At 47.8% G+C, this 19,581-nt stretch overlaps 1 protein-coding gene across 18 annotated transcripts in view; it reads left to right on the forward strand.

Annotated features, from left to right (window-relative positions):
• Positions 1 to 19,581, forward strand: part of LOC139532182 (bromodomain adjacent to zinc finger domain protein 2B-like) — a 72,997-nt gene that overhangs the window by 39,672 nt on the left and 13,744 nt on the right. For 12 of the 18 annotated variants that reach the window (XM_071329438.1, XM_071329448.1, XM_071329442.1 and 9 more), the window contains exons 3-15: positions 3,294 to 3,461; positions 11,311 to 11,520; positions 11,758 to 11,916; positions 12,729 to 12,934; positions 13,461 to 13,691; positions 13,796 to 14,383; positions 15,600 to 16,350; positions 16,509 to 16,793; positions 17,818 to 17,878; positions 17,988 to 18,096; positions 18,466 to 18,567; positions 19,072 to 19,300; positions 19,405 to 19,497. In XM_071329438.1, coding sequence (XP_071185539.1) covers positions 3,296 to 3,461; positions 11,311 to 11,520; positions 11,758 to 11,916; positions 12,729 to 12,934; positions 13,461 to 13,691; positions 13,796 to 14,383; positions 15,600 to 16,350; positions 16,509 to 16,793; positions 17,818 to 17,878; positions 17,988 to 18,096; positions 18,466 to 18,567; positions 19,072 to 19,300; positions 19,405 to 19,497 — 3,190 coding nt within the window. In that variant the 5' untranslated portion in view covers positions 3,294 to 3,295. The remainder of the gene's footprint in view (positions 1 to 3,293; positions 3,462 to 11,310; positions 11,521 to 11,757; positions 11,917 to 12,728; positions 12,935 to 13,460; positions 13,692 to 13,795; positions 14,384 to 15,599; positions 16,351 to 16,508; positions 16,794 to 17,817; positions 17,879 to 17,987; positions 18,097 to 18,465; positions 18,568 to 19,071; positions 19,301 to 19,404; positions 19,498 to 19,581) is intronic. The other 6 variants (XM_071329454.1, XM_071329455.1, XM_071329447.1 and 3 more) reach the window with 1 other exon arrangement.

The raw sequence follows: 19,581 nt of genomic DNA on the forward strand, positions 1-19,581 counted from the left end.
ACACACATACAGGCCTCCCCCTCACACACACACACACACACACACACACACACACACACACACACACACACACACACACACACACACACACACACACACACACACACACACACACACACACACACACACACACAGGCCTCCCCTCTCACACACAGCAGAGAAGAGGAGGAGGGTCTTCTTCCACAATAGCAGGGACATGCGAAGGCTGTTATCGAGGCCACGTCCACTCATAAAAACCCAGCTAGCGAGCTGTTTATAGTCCCAGCAGATTTCCTGAAGGGCCATTCTTACCACCATTTGCAGCTTGTTTTGGCAGCTGAATGGTGTGTTGTATATGTGGACGTGACTGTGATTCTGCCGGGGTAACACATCTTATAAATCATTTGGAGGCTATTAGCATAAATCTCTCCTCTCGTAGCATCCGTGGCCTGCTGTTTGGTCTCAACGCAGCTCGCTGATTGGCTCAACGTTACCCAAGTCAAATTAATTTAGCCGTTCACAAAGATTATACCGCCCGCCTTATACCGCCACTGTGCCGTGCAGTTAATTACCTATAAAATCAAGCTAATTCTGATGCTAAATCCATTTTAATTTATCATAATTAATTCAGGATTGGATCCTTAAATAACTCGGCGGTCCATTATTGTTGCAATCATTGTTTGCTGCGTCAGGTGGTATTCTCTCCCCGCTCCAATCGTATGATTCTTAATAGATTTAATAGTACTAAGTGATCAGTTTGTTGTTGTGGACGTCGGAGTCAAAAGAAGAGGGACAGTCGTTTCCTCTCATGTGGGGGAGAAGAAGAATCCCTTGTCAGAGATACTGTGTAAGATGAGATGAAGGGGGGGGGTTGCTTCTTCTTTTTTTACCCCAGAAGGAATCACTTTTTTTAGAGGAAATCAATTCTCTTCGCGTCTTTGGGGTTTTGACAGGCCGAGGCATAAGTGCAGAGATTGAGAAATGACAGGAATGGTTTACACGCCGTCGTTCATCCCTGGTGGGGTTTGTTTCTGCGTTTCCTTCAGACAAAATGCCTTCTCGTTCTCTTTTCCCCTCTCTCTTTCTCTCGCACTCTCTCTGTCTGTCTTGTCTCTGAATTGCCATTTGAAATCACACCGAATGATCCGCTCCATTGACTACCTGACACAAAATAAGCCCCCGTCTCATTTTGTCTGAGAGATGAGCCGTTGTTTTTGCCATTTTTATCTGCGTTATAAAACCTGATCTCCATCCAGCCGCTATTGATTGTCACCTGTTTATCTGAGACATTGGTGACAGCAGTGCAATGGCGAACCTAGTATTACATTTGAGCAGAGAGCAAAATGTATAAGAAAAATATTGATACAGCTTTTCGCAAACCACAGTCATTAAAAACTGAGGTTTATTGCTAAAACATGCATTTAAAAAAGAAGCCACAAAAGGCCTAATGATTTGGATAAATGGACCTGTCATGTCCGTGCATGGGAAACGGGTCCCTCCCGCTGACCCTTGACCTCTCTGGTAAACACATGACCGTTTGTGTGTCCAAAATGGCACCCTATTCCCTACACAGCCCACTACCTATGACCAGGGCCCATAGCACTCTGGTCGAAAGTAATGCACTACATAGGCAATAGGGTGCAATTGGGGACACAGAACACGGCCCATATTTGCCACAGCGACAACTGAACCGCAATGGCCGCCCTGCAACAGTCCTCCTCCAGCACCACGCGCAGTAGCCAGGCAGCAGCCAGATCCCCGAGGATTGCAGCAGGTTTTCTTGTCATTTGCGCCCTCCTCGTCCTCGTCAGCGTAGCTCTTGGCTGATACTTGATATTCAGAGGATATCAGCTTTTGTCTCTGAGATCTAATCAGTGTCCCTGCGCCTGCTGCAGGGGAGAGAGAGAGAGGAGGGGGACTAAGGGAGACTGTTTATGTGTAATGACACAATATGAAAGGCAGCCTGTAAAACCCAATCTGCAAACTGCGCTTTTCAAGGGGATTCTCATACCTGGATTAGTGTCAGGCAAAGGGATGAAAACGGAAGGAGAGAGGAGAGAGTCAGGGGCCGTGTGATATGGGAGAGATTTTGTGTGTGTGTGCACGTGCGTGCACGTGTGCATGTGTGAGAAAGAGTGTGTGTGTGTGTGTGTACGCGTGTGTATGTGAGAGAGAGGGTGTGTGTGTACGCAGGTGTGTGTGTGTGTTCTGTCTGCCTGAATGTTTGTGTAGGAGAAGGTGGGTAGGAGGGAATAATGGAGTGGAAATAAGCAACAGTGGACTCATCTAACCTTGCCGTTGCCTCCCGAGGTTTATTTGAGCCAGTGTTGTCAGTAATGCTAGTTCTCTATGAGGCTGTTAATGGACGGGAATACAGTCGTTCCACTGAGGAGAGAAGCCTATTGGGTCTTAGAGGAGTCTTTGAAAGCCCTCTGTGTGTTTTGTACAAGGCTGAAAGAAAGTGGAACTGTGAAGGCTTTAGTTTGCCTACATCCACTGTGAGATGATGGAGGACTGTTTTACACTGTGAGAGGGAGGACTGTTTTACACTGTGTGTAAAGAGCTGTGAACACTTGTAAATCAAATAGAGCTTCACGCTACGTGCATGTGTGAACTGTGTGTGTGAGAGAGAGAAAGTGAGTTTGTGTGTGTGTGAGAGAAAGTGAGTTTTGTGTGTGTGTGTGTGTGTGTGTGTGTGAGAGAAAGTGAGTTTGTGTGTGTGTGTGTGTGTGTGTGTGTGTGTGTGTGTGTGTGTGTGTGTGTGTGTGTGTGTGTGTGTGTGTGTGTGTGTGTGTGTGTGTGTGTGTGTGTGTGTGTGTGTGTGAGAGAGAGAAAGTGAGTTTGTGTGAGAGAGAGAAAGTGAGTTTGTGTGAGAGAGAGAAAGTCTATGTGCGTGTTTTGTCTGCCCAAAATGTCAGACAGCCTCTTCTTTCCCCTCTCCGCTGAACACTTGTCATTTACTATCATGTTAAAGTGATAATGGTCACTAATTCCACGGGTGTGTGTAGGTGTGTGTGTAGTGGGGCGCTGGGTGTGTGTAGTGGGGCGCTGGGTGTGTGTAGTGGGGCGCTGGGTGTGTGTGCTGGGGCGCTGGGTGTGTGTAGTGGGGCGCTGGGTGTGTGTAGTGGGGCGCTGGGTGTGTGTGTAGTGGGGCGCTGGGTGTGTGTAGTGGGGCGCTGGGTGTGTGTAGTGGGGCGCTGGGTGTGTGTAGTGGGGCGCTGGGTGTGTGTAGTGGGGCGCTGGGTGTGTGTGTTTCTCTCTTTCTTTTCTCTCCTCTGCTTTTGTAACGGTGCTGATTGGATTGTGTTTGACAGATATGGAGTCTGGAGAGCGGCTGGCCTCCCCCGCGCCCCCCACCGCTCGCACCTCCTCCCCTGCTGCCTCCTCCTCCTCTTCCTCCTCCTCGTCCCCGGCTCCCCACTCCAAGAGCAGTCTGGCCCCCAGCCCTGCAGCCTCACTGGGATCTACCCTCAGCACCTCTGGTAAGACTGCTTCATCACTCCGTGCATCACACACACACACACACACACACACACACACACACACACACACACACACACACACACACACACACACACACACACACACACACACACACACAGTCAACACCCTGTTAAGCAGCACATACAAATACACAAAATGCACTATACACTTCCTAAAAATGCACACAGAGACTGGTTTACAGAGAGGCCGGTTTACAGAGAGGCCGGTTTACAGAGAGGCCGGTTTACAGAGAGGCCGGTTTACAGAGAGGCCGGTTTACAGAGAGGCTGGTTGACAGAGACGCTGGTTTACAGAGAGACTGGTTTACATATATGTTACTGTCTGCACATATAGAATTGAACAACTCAATAAGTAATGTCAAGCATATTAGCTGTGCACTGTGTAATGAGTGGCCTAGAAACTAAAAACGCCTCATGATTCACCTTTTAACTCAAGGTTCTCCTTTTTTCAACACGAGGAAGGATGAGTTTAATGCGTTGCTGACTTCCCCCCAGTATTAATGATGTAGTTATTGTTAGGCCTGTGAAAACACCTTTTCTCCCAGGCTCAGCCTTCCTCTGACAGCTTGGGTTGCTGCTGAAAAGCTGCTGCATTAATGAAGCCCAAACAATTAGAAAGCCTCTTTTGTGTAATATGGAACATACACACACACACACAAACACACGTCTCCTGACAACCTCTTGCTATGTGGCTGCATCACTGATTTGTGTGTGTGTGTGTGTGTGTGTGTGTGTGTGTGTGTGTGTGCGTGCGTGTGTGTCTCAGGCTGTGCCTGCGTGATTTAACATGTCTGTCAGCCACTCAGTGTCTTCGTGCCAGCTCCAAACACCCAAACCCTTTCTCTGCATTCTAATTGTGTTCTCAGAGCCATTATGCAGCATGAGGAACACACACACACACACACACACACACACAGGAGTCGACAGATCACACTGACCAGCAAATAGCATGCAAATGTAACACTGCAGTAGTTGTGTTGTCTTTCTCTTTCATGATAAGAAAAGCGACAAAATAAAGCCCCCAGTATTTCTCTCTCTCCTCTCCCCCGTGTTGCTCCAACGAAGCAGCCATTAGGCCGTCTTCTCATGCATTATACATTGCCCATATCCCTCTGCGCCATAACCTGTTCTCAGATTGTCTAGATAAGTGATTTTGGGCCGAGCGTCAAATGAAATGCTGAGAGGCAGGCTTCTAGCTCTGAAGTTGTGCCGAGCTTGATCAAGCCAAGCAAGAGTTTGTTCATATGAGACGTCTTGTTCCCGCGCGGAGCGGGATGATGATTTCTATTAATTATGAATTATATATACTATACATATTATATACCTACTGAGGGCAAGGGGTGGCAGGTAGCCTAGTGGTTAGAGCGTTGGGCCAGTAACCTAAAGGTTGCTGGATCGAATTCCCGAGCTGACAAGGTCAAAATCTGTCATTCTACCCCTGAGCAAGGCAGTTAACTGTTCCCTGGTAGGCCGTCATTGTAAATAAGAATTTGTTCTTAACTGATTTGCCTAGTTAAATAAAAATGTTGAGTGCAGAGCCCCCCACCACCAGCAAATCCCCAATTGTTAGTCTACATTGTTTTAGGCCTGCTGGTTGAATTGCTTTTACATATAGTTCGTTCCACCGTTATGTTTTGGTTTCATGCATTGCTGTAGTTTTTCATTTCTCATAGCCTGACGTACAGTACTCGTTCGACACGCTTTTAAAGCTATTGGAACGTGATGGAGAAGGTAAATTCATCTTCCTGCCACCTACACTAGTCACAATTAAAGGAATAGCCACTCTGTGTTAATGGGACATGTGACATCAGATTCGGTAACTAGGAGCCATTTTAACAGTAATAACACTCCTCTATTGTCATATGAAAGTCGTTGGAGCTATTTGTTGTTGTGATTCTTGTCACAGAGGTATCAGCAGATCAGAGAGAGAGGAATTAATTCAAGGTCTTTTGCCAACCTGCCAATACTACTTGAGAAAAACATTGAAGAAATCTCAGATGAGCAAGAACAGTGGTGGAAGGAGATGGGGGAGGAGGGGGGTAGAGGGGGTGGGGCATGCAGTGTGTCATTGATGAGGATATCACTTTGAAAAAGCCCGGACGCATGTAGAACTCTTTCCTACTGGGATCGGCTCACGGATGCAATTAACTTTAAATCTGTCCATGGAAATTTGATTGACTGCAACAAACAACAAATTAATCCCCCTTCGGCTAGCATCCTCCGAACACGGGAAGAGAAAAAAGGCCCGGTGCTTTTTTAGAATGCAGTTGTGTTTGTCAGAGAGAGTGGAGGAGGAGGGTGGAGGAGAGTGAGAGAGAGAGAGGATATCAGGTAATCCTGTATTTCTGCTCGGCTGCTCGCTTCTCTCCAAGTTTCTGATTTAATTATTCTCCAGCTGGAAGCGCATTAATATTGAAAAGGCATTTGCAGATGTCACTCTGTTGCTCGGGGAAGGTCGGTCGAGGCGAGAGTGACAGGCGGGGTTTTGGCGGGAGGGAGACGCGACGGAAGTGGCGGCTTTCTGCTGGCCTTTCGGGGGTTGTGTTTTGTATTTTCAGTCATTTGTCTCCGTATCCGCTAGCTGACTTTGGCAAGGCAAGGCACTCCATATTCAGCATATTCTAATGAAGTACACAAGGTATTTCTCTGTCATGGTGCAGCAGACTGCGAAGACTAGGGCCTTGAAGCCGGCTCAAAGGGCATTTTCTCATGTGTCGCCACACCACTCTGGCACGCTGGCTGGCACTCTTTGTTTCCCTCCCCACCTCCCACTGAGCATTTAAACTCCGCTTCCCACATGCAAATAAACCTTTTTATTAACCTATTATGATTTTGAAGATATCTTCCTCAATCTCCGTGGATTCCATATTACTGGTTTACAATATGGAGATAGCATTTAGGCCATTTTTGGAATCTGCCTCTAGGGAAATTACACCTTTACATTTCATTAGTCCTGAATTGCTGTTGAAAAGATGCTCCCAGTATTAGGCCTACAGTGCCCTTGTGCATTTTATGATATTGTAGGTACACAGTCCGGCCTAATGTCGAAGAGTTGGAACGTGAACCCTTTCCTCTCTTCTGTAAGTGAGAGCTTCTAATTTAACAAATGAATGTTTTCAGTAATAAGACTCTCACTGTTTCCGCCTGTTATAGACCCCCCTCAGCTGTGCCCTGGACACCATATGTGAATTGATTGGTGACCTAAACTGGGATATGCTTAACACCCCAACAGTCCTACAATCTAAGCTAGATGCCATCAATCTCACACACATTATCAAGGAACCCACCAGGTACATCCCAGAATCCGTAAACATGGGCACCATCATAGATATTATCCTGACCAACTTGCCCTCCAAATACACCTCTGCTGTTTTCAATCAGGATCTCAGCGATCACTGCCTCATTGCCTGCATCTTCTATGGGTCCGCGGTCAAACGACCACCCCTCATCACGGTCAAACGCTCCCTAAAACACTTCTGCGAGCAGGCCTTTCTAATCGACCTGGCCCGGGTATCCTGGAAGGATATCAACCTCATCCCGTCAGTCGAGGATGCCTGGTCCTTCTTTAAAAGTAATTTCCTCACCATCTTAAATAAGCATGCCCCTTTCAAAAAATGTAGAACTAAGAACAGATATAGCCCTTGGTTCACTCCAGACCTGACTGACCTCGATCAGCACAAAAACATCCTGTGGCGGACTGCAATAGCATCGAATAGTCCCCGCGATATGCAACTGTTCAGGGAAGTCAGGAACCAATACACGCCGTCAGTCAGGAAAGCAAAGGTTAGCTTTTTCGAACAGAAATTTGCATCCTGTAGCTCTTACTCCAAAAAGTTTTGGGACACTGTAAAGTCCATGGAGAACAAGAGCACCTCCTCCCAGCTGCCCACAGCACTGAGGCTAGGTAACACTGTCACCACCGATAAATCCACGATAATCGAGAATTTCAATAAGCATTTCTCTACGTCTGGCCATGCTTTCCTCCTCTGGCTACCCCAACCCCGGCCAACAACTCTGCACCCCCCGCAGCTACTTGCCCAAACCTCCCCAGCTTCTCCTTCACCCAAATCCAGATAGCAGATGTTCTGAAAGAGCTGCAAAACCTGGACCCATACAAATCAGCTGGGCTAGACAATCTGGACCCTCTCTTTCTAAAATTATCCGCCGCCATTGTTGCAACCCCTATTACCAGTCTGTTCAACCTCTCTTTCGTATCGTCCGAGATCCCTAAAGATTGGAAATCTGCCGCGGTCATCCCCCTCTTCAAAGGGGGAGACACTCTAGACCCAAACTGTTATAGACCTATGTCCATCCTGTCCATCCTCCTAAAGTCTTCGAAAGCCAAGTTAATAAACAGATCACTGACCATTTCGAATCCCACCGTACCTTCTCCATTGTGCAATCCGGTTTCCGAGCTGGTCACGGTTGCACCTCAGCCACGCTCAAGGTACTAAACGATATCATAACCGCCATCGATAAAATATTGTACTGTGCAGCTGTCTTCATCGACCTGGCCAAGGCTTTCGACTCTGTCAATCAATCACCGTATTCTTATCGGCAGACTCAACAGCCTTGGTTTCTCAAATGACTGCCTCGCCTGGCTCACCAACTACTTCTCAGACAGAGTTCAGTGTGTCGAATCAGAGGGAATGTTGTCCGGACCTCTGGCAGTCTCTAGGGGGTACCACAGGGCTCAATTCTCGGGCCGACTCTTTTCTCTGTATATATATCAACGATGTCGCTCTTGCTGCGGGTGATTCCCTGATCCACCTCTACGCAGACGACACCATTCTGTATATATCTGGCCCTTCTTTGGACACTGTGTTAACAAACCTCCAAACGAGCTTCAATGCCATACAACACTCCTTCCGTGGCCTCCAACTGCTCTTAAACGCTAGTAAAATTAAATGCATGCTTTTCAACTGTTCGCTGCCCACACCCGCCCGCCCGACTAGCATCACTACTCTGGACGGTTCTGACTTAGAATATGTGGACAACTACAAATACCTAGGTGTCTGGCTAGACTGTAAACTCTCCTTCCAGACTCATATTAAACATCTCCAATTCAAAATTAATTCAAAATTAAATTGGCTTCCTATTTCGCAAACAAAGCCTCCTTCACTCATGCTGCCAAACATACCCTCGTAAAACTGACTATCCTACAGATCCTTGACTTCGGCGATGTCATTTACAAAATAGCCTCCAACACTCTACTCAGCAAACTGGATGCAGTCTATCACAGTGCTATTCGTTTTGTCACCAAAGCCCCACATACCACCCACCACTGCGACCTGTATGCTCTAGTCGGCTGGCCCTCGCTACATATTCGTCGCCAGACCCACTCGCTCCAGGTCATCTATAAGTCTTTGCTAGGTAAAGCCCCGCCTTATCTCAGCTCACTAGTCACGATAACGGCACGCGCTCCAGCAGGTATATCTCACTGGTCATCCCCAAAGCCAACACCTCCTTTGGCCACCTTTCCTTCCAGTTCTCTGCTGCCAATGACTGGAACGAATTGCAAAAATCGCTGAAGCTGGAGACTTATATTTCCCTCACTAACTTTAAACATCAGCTATCCGAGCAGCTAACCGATCGCTGCAGCTGTACATAGCCCATCTGTAAATAGCCCATCCAATCTACCTACCTCATCCCCATATTGTTTTTATTTACTTTTCTGCTCTTTTGCACACCAGTATTTCTACTTGCACATCATCATTTGCACATCTATCACTCCAGTGTTAATTTGCTAAATTGTAATTACTTGCTACTATGGCCAATTTATTGCCTTACCTTCTAATGCCATTAGCACACACTGTATATATACTTTCTTTTTTTTCTATTGTGTTATTGACTGTATGTTTGTTTATTCCATGTGTAACTCTGTGTTATTGTTTGTGTCGCACTGCTTTGCTTTATCTTGACCAGGTCGCAGTTGTAAATGAGAACTTGTTCTCAACTAGCCTACCTGGTTAAATAAAGGTGAAATAAAAAATAAAGATAATGTAATTGTAACTCAGGCTTAACCAACCAGAGAGTTATGTTATGTAATATGATGTTATATGGACATTTTAATTCGATTCCCTTGATCATCTCAGCAATTTAGCCTCTACATTGTATTTTCACTTCATGCTCCCATCACTATATCGTTGATTATACTGTATATAGCTGTTTTAGGGCACGCAAAACGAAAGTACTTTAGCTTAGGCCTAATTATGTTTTTGTTTTTTCTCTCACTTATGACAGCCAGATAGGCAGGTGCAAATGTTCTGGTTCTGTTCTGTGCGTCTCAACTCCATCATCTGATTCTGTAGAATTTGGGGGCATCACACTCACACAGCACTCACTGGGCGTGTTGTAGGTTGACATTTTCACAAGCTCGGTGAATAACACTTTACATCGCCTGTCATCACTTTTTATGCATACATATTACCTGGCTCAAAGAGAGCTAGGCTTCGCCCCGCCGCCGCAGCCTCCCTCCCTCTACCAGCCTCTCTCTTTCTCTCTTTTTCTCACCCTTCTGTAATGGAAATTGAATTTGCATGAAATATGCTCAGACCAAATTGCATCTGACTGTGCGAGGAGACAACGCGCTCCGGTTGCCCTGACAGAAATGATTGTACTCAGGTTTAGGGGAAAGCTTGATGACGATCGTGTTGAAGTATTCCACACTTTTTGTTGGGGGGGGGGGGGGGGGGGGCTAGTGTGCTGCTGAAATTTAAATCAAAAAAGGTTTGGAGGAAAGTATTAGGAACATGCTCTATCACAGGTACGCCTCTCAAACACCACACCACTGACGTATTGAAGGACCGCGACTCGCTTGTTATTCGGTCTACCACTGATTTAGCCTATTTGAGCTCGTTTAATTTGCGTGGTGACGGATATAATGGAGTAGCGAGGAAGGATCAGTGCTATACAGTACCTGCAGAAACACTTCAACTACACTCCCAGCTGTCCAAATGTCCCGCTGCTCAGCCCACATCCGTTTCAAGTTTCTTGGTAAATACAAAATCGAATACTTATGCAAATTTCTCGCGTTTAATTATTATATATATATATATATTTTATCTGCCCCTAAGAACGTTCTCTTTGTAGCCTAATTTAACAAATCAGCTCCTCGTCAGGAAATATAATATGAATTGTCGACTGCGATAGCTCTTTTTGTCTTCTTCTCTTTCTCTCTCCCCTACTGAAGTACAGCCTAGAACTCCGTCTATCTAGAACATGCATGATGCGTATCTCCCCTCTGAGTAGTGTCTCTGTCTCAGTCACTCCGATCTGAGCTGCTCTGTTCTGTGTTTGCACAAGCATGTGTAATCCTGTCAAGCTCCAATCCAGGGCTATCTTTGTCCTTTACGCTGTCGAATGTCTTGTTGAATATACATAAAATATCATCTTACCCAGCAGAAAACCTGTAGGGGGAGAGGAGAAAACGTCATTAAACTTTAACACACAGAAGGGATGAATACCTAAGAAGCCAGCGAGTCAGGGAGTCAGGGTATTTCGAGGGCACGGCGAACCCTTGAGTCATCTCAGAATTCAATTCAATTTATTTATATCCCAAACAGAAGCACACTGCTGATCAAATCAAATGTTATTCGTCACATGGTTTGTAAACAACAGTTGTGGACTAACAGTGATATGCTGACTCAGAGCCCTTCCCAACAACGCAGAGAGAAAGAAAATAGAGAAATAATAGAAAAGTAAAACACGTAATAATAGACGTAATAACAGATACACAATGAGTAATGTGACAACTGCTGATGTGACTACTGAAGTACTGAATTTGATTATTATTATTATTTTTTTTTTTTTGCTGTTTGTCCATCAGGTCGTTTGTATGGGGCGATGAGCGACCAGCAGCCCTACACGTTGTCAAGTGCCTTCCCCCTGGTCAGCCACCCAGCTTTCGGCCTGTACACCACCAGCTCAGGACGCCCAGAGTTTGGAGGCCTGGGGTCATTGGGGTCCCTGGGTTCTCTGGGGTCCTTGGGGATGTCTGCTGCCCTGGCCGCACACCCCCAGCTGAGTGCTCTGACAGGTAAGAGGAGGGGCCCGGGTGTGGCGCTTGGACAGGTGTAACATGACTGAGTCCAGGAGATTTACTTGACCTGAACAGCAGATGGATGAAACATCATGACTAATCAGTATTTAAGGGTGTGCTAACTTCTAATACTCTTTAGGCGATTGTAATTGATATAGAGTACTGAACTTAGTGGATGAGACAGAATGGCACTCACACGTCGGTGTCCTCCTCCTTGTCTTCTCTCTTCATCAGAATGGTGGCGAGCAGCAGAGGCCCACAGTAGGGGGGCAGCAGCCTTCCTCCCCCCGTTCCTGGGCCTCCCCACAATGTTCACCCCCCACATCCAGCAGAACCACAGCCCCCTGCAAGCCCCCTCCAGGACCCCCAGCAAAAACGGACAGACCCCCAAAGGTACAGCTACGCCCATCCTTCTTACATTGAACCTTTCCAAGTGCTTCATTCTGACCTATACAGATAATAACAGCTTAGAACAAAGGTGATAATTGCGACACTTCCTGTGCTCATCAGGGGGAAATATGTATTTTATTGTACCTGTATATTGGCACAGAGTGTGAAGAAGCTTCTCACACCTGTTCAAAAGCAGCAAATGATTTTACCGCCAGGAAATAAAAGGTACCCTTAAGAGGGTGAGGTATTTAAAGCGCAACGTTTTTTACCCCTCTGGCAATTGCGAGAGATGTGAATGAATTAATCATTCCTGTAAGCAGGTGGTGGAAACTGTTCACAGGGATTAAGCGAGAGGCTCCCTAGTCTCGGCAGTCTCCGGCTCCGTGATGAGATTTCTCCCGTCGAGAACCTTATAATGACTTCCAGTCTCAGTTAATGGCGTATGTGCAGGCTTTTTTTCTTCTTCTCTTTATCTTTTTCTCTCTCTCTCTCTCGCTCTTTCTTTCTCACACTCTCTCTTGCTCTCTGTCTTTCTCTCTCTGTACCCTTTCTCTCTTAATCTACTTTTTTCATTTGATGCTATCTTTTAATTTATCTTTTATTATGTAAACCACTCATGTTGTGCTCACGCCATGTTCAGCATGCCTAAATGAGATACGCATTAAATCAATATTTTCGTACGGCTTTTTATTCTCTTCCGCATTCAGAAGAACCCCAGATATTTCATTAGCGTTTTTACTCGGAATGTCTCGTTGCTCAGATGAGATTAAGATGCTATGTAACGGTGTGCTGTGCCTCTTTCCGTGCGATTTCAGGGGTGAACGGGGCAGTGAACGGAAGTGGGGTCTGCTCCCCAACCATGCAGGGGTCTTACTCCATGAACGCGTCCCCATCCCTGGGTGCCTCCCAGGCTGTTAAGGGCCCCAACTCCAAGGCCAAGGGCCCCAGGAGCAGCCCTCACAGCCAGAGCCACACAGCAGAGCTACAGCTGGAGAAAGTACCCCGCAAACCTAAGGACAAGGTCAGCTCAATGATGTAGTGGCTCTAGATTACTGATGACAACGGTGTGAAAATTATGCGCGCACATCGACGTGGCCGGAAGCCGCGTTGTTATGATTCTGGACGCTCAGATAGCTAGCAACGATGGCAAGAAGCTGCCATGTTTTAGGTAGCTCGTTTCAGCTTGTTGTATCTTGTTATTGATACCATCTCTTGTTTTGAGGTGTTTTGATGGATTCCATGTCAATGCTAATATTGCAAAAAATCGATAGTGCTCATTATACAATTGTATAATTTGGAGATGAAATATAGTTTACATGTTGTTAACAGTCTAAGCCAGCTCTGTCTGTTTTGCCCCATAGTTGTGCATTCGTTGGTTTTGTTGCTAAAAGTTAACCTGTCTATAGCTATAGTAAAGCCTGAAGTATTTGACTTGGGGTCTATTTTGGACATTTTAAGTTTTCCATTTCCAGTTTAGAAACAAAAATCAAATGGTTAAAATGAACACTGGGTGCTTTATTGATTGTCAGCTCTCTGACTTAATGCAGAAGCCCAGTAAAAAGCCAGCAGAGGTCGCTGGGGTCAGTGACAGCGAATCAGGCTCTTCCTCGGACAGCTCCAGCGACGGAGCCATCAGCAGCGACCTGGAGGACCTCGGAGGGGAAGAGGACGACGACGATGATGACGACGACGATGATGAGGATGAGGAAGAGGAGGGCAAGAGCGAGGCGTGGAACTCTGAGAAGGAGAAGGCGAGGCGGACGAAGAAAAAAATGAAGGTACAGTGATAGTGAGTAGTACTGGTAGTGTATAGCTACTTATGTCTGTGATGTGCTCCGGGGTGAGCTAACATTGGGCTTCCTCTCCTCTCCTCCCTCTCCAGATCGGGACACTAAGCTCGGGCATGAAGGAGGCCCAAGACAATAGGAACAGCCTGCCCCACAGCCTACCCTCCGACCCCCCCACCCTGGTCCCCTCACAGCACTCCCCCTTTACCCTGTCCCAGAGCTTCCCCCTGTCCCTCCAGACCTCCCGGCCCAGGGAGGAGGGTCTCCAGCAGCACCTCAGTGTCATCCAGTCCACGGGTCTAGCAGCCAGCTCCAAGCCCCTTGCCCTCCTCACCCAACCCCGCAGGGAAACCTCCCCATCACCCGTCTCTGCCTCTCCAATCCCCCTCATCACCTCCCCCAAAGGACGCACCACAGCCTCCCCCAAGCCGCCCAAGCTTCTGCCCTCCTCGCCGCAGCACCCGCCCCTGTCCCTCTGCTCTTCCTCCAAGCCCCTGTCGGTGCCCTCCCTGGCCCGCTCTGTACCCCTGGCCTCCTCGCCTCAATCCTTCCCTCTCCTCACGTCGCCCATGGCCAACTCCCAGCAGCCCAAGCCTCTGAAGACACCTGGCAGTGGGAAGGCTAGTAAGAGGAAGTTGCTGGAGGAATCACTCTCTCAGATCAACGAATTCAGGCTCAAACAGGTTGGTCCACTGTCCTCTCTGCCCAGCCACTAGCAAGGAGTATGGTACCAAGAGTATCAAGTATGACTTGCCTAGTTAAATAAAGGTTCAATTAAATAAATACAAGTTTTTTTTTTAAATCCCAATATTCACACAGTAGCTCTTTTTCCCATGGTCAAATAATACCACAGATTGGTTACTGGCTAGTTTAGCTTTTCACCTAATTTGGATAATCTAAAAGCGGTCGAACATGAAACGGTTTCTCCTTTCACAGTTAGAAGGTTGTCGGTATTCATGGTAACACTGTAGATGAGCTGCAGTAAGAGGGCTGCTTCCAGCCAGAGGGAGTCAGAGAGGGAAGTGGCAGTCCTGTCTGAGTCATTTGATTGGGTGTCCTGCTGTGCTGCTCAGCCTGTAAACCAAAAGGTCAACCAAAAGGTCAATGCTTTTGGCCTCATTACCTCAGCAAAGCAGACGGCACATATAGTTACTGTATGTATTTATTACCATTTTACTCTCCATTTAATACATTCACAACTAGATAGAACATATACATATTTATCACCTTTTACAGTGCATTGTGGACCTCTCGGATGTAGTCGAAATGGTAATTGAAATAGTAGTTCATCGATTAAGCTAATTCCTATGGCTCCAGCCCGCTAGAATTGGAAATCTAGCCTTTTCCCCTGTTCCATTTTACCGGTGGGGAGGTTCTTTTTTAACCAAAGGCCTCTGCATTCCCCCAGTGGTTCAGGAACTGCTACTGTATTACATGGTCTGTGAAATTGATTTGTTTCACTTGATATCACATCTAGTTGAATGTACATGTCGAAGCCCTAACCTGTGTTTGCTGAAACACGGTGCAACGCCAAACTGTCGTTCTATAAAATCTGCCGTTATGCTGTTTAAAGTAAAACACAGATGCATGACGCTAACACGTTTCACAGACTCATAACTGTAGTAATTTAAGTGAGATACGGGAACTGGAAGCCGCTTTTCAGCAGCTTTACTCTTTACTTAGTACAATGCCTGTGGTTATTGCCATGTTATATGCCATTGTCCCCAGGCTTCTGTCCTAGGCACAGTGAGACAGTGAGCCAGGCATTGTGCTTCATCACCAGCTTGAATAATCAACGTAGATGTAAATTGACAGCTGGCACAATTATGCTGTTGTCTCTTTTCTTTTCCCTTGTTTTATCCCCCTCCCTCCTTCCCACCCTCCCTCCTGCCGTTCCAGTCTTTACTCTCGCAAGGCCAGACGTTCCCGGCGGCGCAGCCCAAGAAGCAGCAGGGTCACAAAACCTCTAGGAAGGCTGCTGGGGTGACGTCATCCTCCTTGCCGCCCCCCAAGCTGTCCTCCTCGGAGAGTCCGTGTGGTGGTGGCAGAAGCACCAAGTTGCCCCCTGCTCCCCTCCCCCTCCCCCCTCCCCCCCAGAACAACCACTCCAACCTCTTCCTGTCCAGCGCTCTCCTGGGCCTGGCTGCCCACCCCAACGGAGTCATCCAAAGCACCACCGCTCAGGACGCGCCGCTAGCCCTTATCACCAAGCCCCGCAAAGACTCCAACAAGGACCTCTCTGGGGCAGGGGCGTCCCTCTCGCTGCCCGTCAACCTCAGCACCGGCGGAAGGGTCCACTCGGCCTCCTCTCAGGGCCCCCCGGCGCGGCCCGCTACCTCACCCTCACCGACCACGGCCCGGGGCCCCAGGAAGATCAAGGCCCCCAAGGCCCCTAAGCTCCAGGCCCCTAACCTCCAGGTTCAGGCCCATGCTCTGGCCCCCATGGCAGCCTGGAAGGGCCTCTCTCAGAGTCACCTGGTGCAGTCTCTGGTGGACCTGTTCAGAGGGGCCGAGGCCGGCCTCCCAGGTCTCCCCGGTCTCCCTAGCAGCAAGGACTCGGATGACTCTGTTGAGGATGACGACGACGACGACGATGATGATCTGGATGATTTGGAGGATGATGAGGAGGACTCGGATGACAGCTTGTCAGGTTAGATACCGACCGTTCTGAACGTCCTAATGGAAGGCACATACAATGTTTTGTAGTGTACATTATTTTTTTTTGGGGGGGGGGGGTTATGGTGATGTACAGCAGTGAACACCATTCAACCAGTGATAACCCCTCTCTTTCTGGTACCCTCCTCTCAGATTCTGACAGTAACTCGGACAGCGACAAGGACGTCTCCGGTGGCAAACTGAAGGACCCGAAGCTGAAGCTGCCATCGTCAGGCTCCGCCTCCAAGAGGGAGAAAACCCCACTCAAGCTAACCAAAGGCCACGCCTCCTTACTGAGCGACTCAACCAATCACACAGCCGCCAGCTGCTCCCCGCTCAACCTGCAGGTCATCAAGACGCCCAACATCGTCACCAGCTCCAGTGCCTTGGCCTATCACAGCTCTCCTTCCTCTTCCTACTCCCTGGTCACGCCCCCAGGTAACCGCAGGCAACACTCCTTAAACTTCTTTACCTACTCTGCCAAAGCTACTCATACAGCACAAGCACAAAACCAGTCTGTAAAAACACCTAGCTGTACCTTTAACTATTGAGGACACGTAACCACACTGGAATAGCTCACACATGGCATGATATGCTATCATCTTCAGATGGCTGTGGGGAGAGAACAGGGAGAGGAAAAGGAGGTTTTATTTTTAGTTAGCCGGGCGGTTGGCTGGCTTAACAGGCCTGGGTTCCTGTAGGTGCATGTCCTTGGGCTTAACAGGCCTGACAACATGTTTGGCACTCCTGCCATGCCCGAGCTTTCTTTCTTTCTTTCTTTCCCCTCTTCTCTCCTTCCTATCTCTCTCAGCACTGGGAGATTACCCAGCTTAGGAAAGGAAATAACACACACACACACACAGACACAACAAGGAAGACTGGAATTTTCCAACAGAGATTCCAATCTTCCTAAGCACATTTCAATTCAACATGTTTTGAGGCACTCTCATGGCCACAGCTGGTGGGTTGGAGACACAGTGGCAGCCCCGTTTGTCTCAGAGAACGAAACACTGCTCATATTCAGCACTGTGATGCTGTGGCTATGGGTGGGTGTTTTGGGCAGTAGCTCTGCGTGTGGCTGTAGCTGGGTGTTTAGGGCTACGGAGAGAAGGCTTTGACTGTGTACTGTTCAGTCTGACTAACGGGTTCGTTCTCTCTCTCTCTCTCTCTCTCTCTCTCTCTGTCTCTCTCTCTCTGTCTGTCTCTCTCTCTCTGTCTCTCTCTCTCTGTCTCTCTCTCTCTCTGTCTCTCTCTCTCTCTCTCTCTCTCTCTCTCTCTCTCTCTCTCTCTCTCTCTCTCTCTCTCTCTCTCTCTGTCTCTGTCTCTCTCTCTCTGTCTCTCTCTCTGTCTCTCTCTCTCTGTCTCTCTCTCTCTGTCTCTGTCTCTCTGTCTCTCTGTCTCTCTCTGTCTCTGTCTCTGTCTCTCTCTCTCTCTCTGTCTCTCTGTCTCTCTCTCTCACCAGGCGCAGGGAAAAGAAAGAGGGTGATGGATGAGCAGGAGTTGAGGATACCTCTGGAGTTGGGGTAGGTCGAGTGGAGATTTGAATTGATAGGCTCTCTCTAGCAATGGCAAAGCCTCTGGCATTCGGTCACTCACTCACAGTTTCCTTCCGTCCGTCCATGTGTTTCCCAGCTGGCAGAGAGAAACGCGGATCAAGAGCGCGTCCGGGAAGATGCAAGGCGACGTGGCGTACTACGCGCCATGCGGGAAGAAGTTGAGGCAGTACCCAGATGTGGTGAAGGTAAACAGTAACCACTACCCCTCAGACTAGCCTTACGCTAGCAACTAGCCTCACCCTCACGCTAGTGCTCACTTAGCATCAACGCTAACCCCTGTGACCTTAACATGAGAAGAGCTGGAATCCTTTTAGTTCATTTCCCCAATCCCTTCCTCTGCCTACTAAAAGCTGACCTGTCGTTAGAGCATTCTGATTCTCACTGTGCTTTTGCTCAATTTCCCCCCTAATTCTTTTGATGCTTAGTAGTTGAATCGTCACTTTAGTTTTTAGCTTCCGCCACTGTAGCTAGATCGCTTTTCAATGTCACACTTTTACATACTTTCACATTGGATATCCCTGTCTCACCAAACGTCATTATTTTCTCTTCTGTAGTATCTATCCAGAAATGGAATAAGTGGCATCACACGCGATAATTTTAGCTTCAGTGCAAAGATAATGGTTGGTGACTTCTATGAAGCCAGAGAAGGACCCCAGGTGACCTCTTTCATCTATCTATTGCCCGTTAAAATGTGTTTATTTCCTCTTTTCATGTACAGTAGAAACTGTATAGTGACTTAAGCAGTTCAGGGACATTGATAGAAATCAGCTATAGACTCCAGTAGTCCTACCCCCTAGCCCCCTTTGTCGAGGGAGTCATTTAATAATCAGTTGACATTACTTCCACAGGTGACCAGTCATATACTGTACAGTAGGATAGTTTAACTAGCTGAATGGGGAATGGAATGCATTGTAGTGGTGTCCATATCACAGGTAGAAATTTGACAATTTTCCGGTTCTTAGCTTTGCAGTCCAGTAATAACACTATGCATTGCAGATTTTGATCTGCCCTCTTTTCTGTCATGAGTGATCGATCTAAAGAGTAAAACCTAGAGTAACAGTAGAGTAATAAAAGCAACTGAAGTATGTTGAAGCCGTTTATTACCCACACGACACTAACAGCCCCTCTACCCTGTTGTTTCGCGCCCGTCCTACCCCCAGGGTCTGCAGTGGAGCCTGCTGAAGGACGAGGATGTCATCCCTCATATCCTGGCCATGGATGGCCGGCGGGGACGGCCCCCCAACTCAGAGCGCCAGCGCGGGGCCGAGGGGGGAAAGGGCTCCCGGAGGAGGAAGGGCCGGCCGCCCAACGTGGGAGAGGGTCTGGGGTTGGGGGCAGAGGTGCCTAGCCCCAGCGAGGCCAAACTCTTACGCAAACTGGAGGCCCAAGGTGAGGAGAAGAAAAAAATGAAAAGATCTCCGTTTGAAGTCTATGAATGCTACCTACCAAACATGTTTGGTCACACAGTAACGTTCCATCACCTCTCTCTGCAGAGATAGCCAGGCAGGCGGCCCAGATGAAGATGATGAGGAAGCTAGAGAAGCAGGCCATGGCCAGGGCAGCCAAAGATGCCAGGAAGCAACAAGGTACACTACACTACATCTAAGTGCATGCACCATTCCCCACTGTCCTCTTGTAGAGATGTACAGTACCACTGCTGCAAATCATTT

The sequence above is a fragment of the Salvelinus alpinus genome, chromosome 10 (genome assembly GCF_045679555.1).
Source record: "Salvelinus alpinus chromosome 10, SLU_Salpinus.1, whole genome shotgun sequence".
Lineage (NCBI taxonomy): Eukaryota > Metazoa > Chordata > Actinopteri > Salmoniformes > Salmonidae > Salvelinus > Salvelinus alpinus.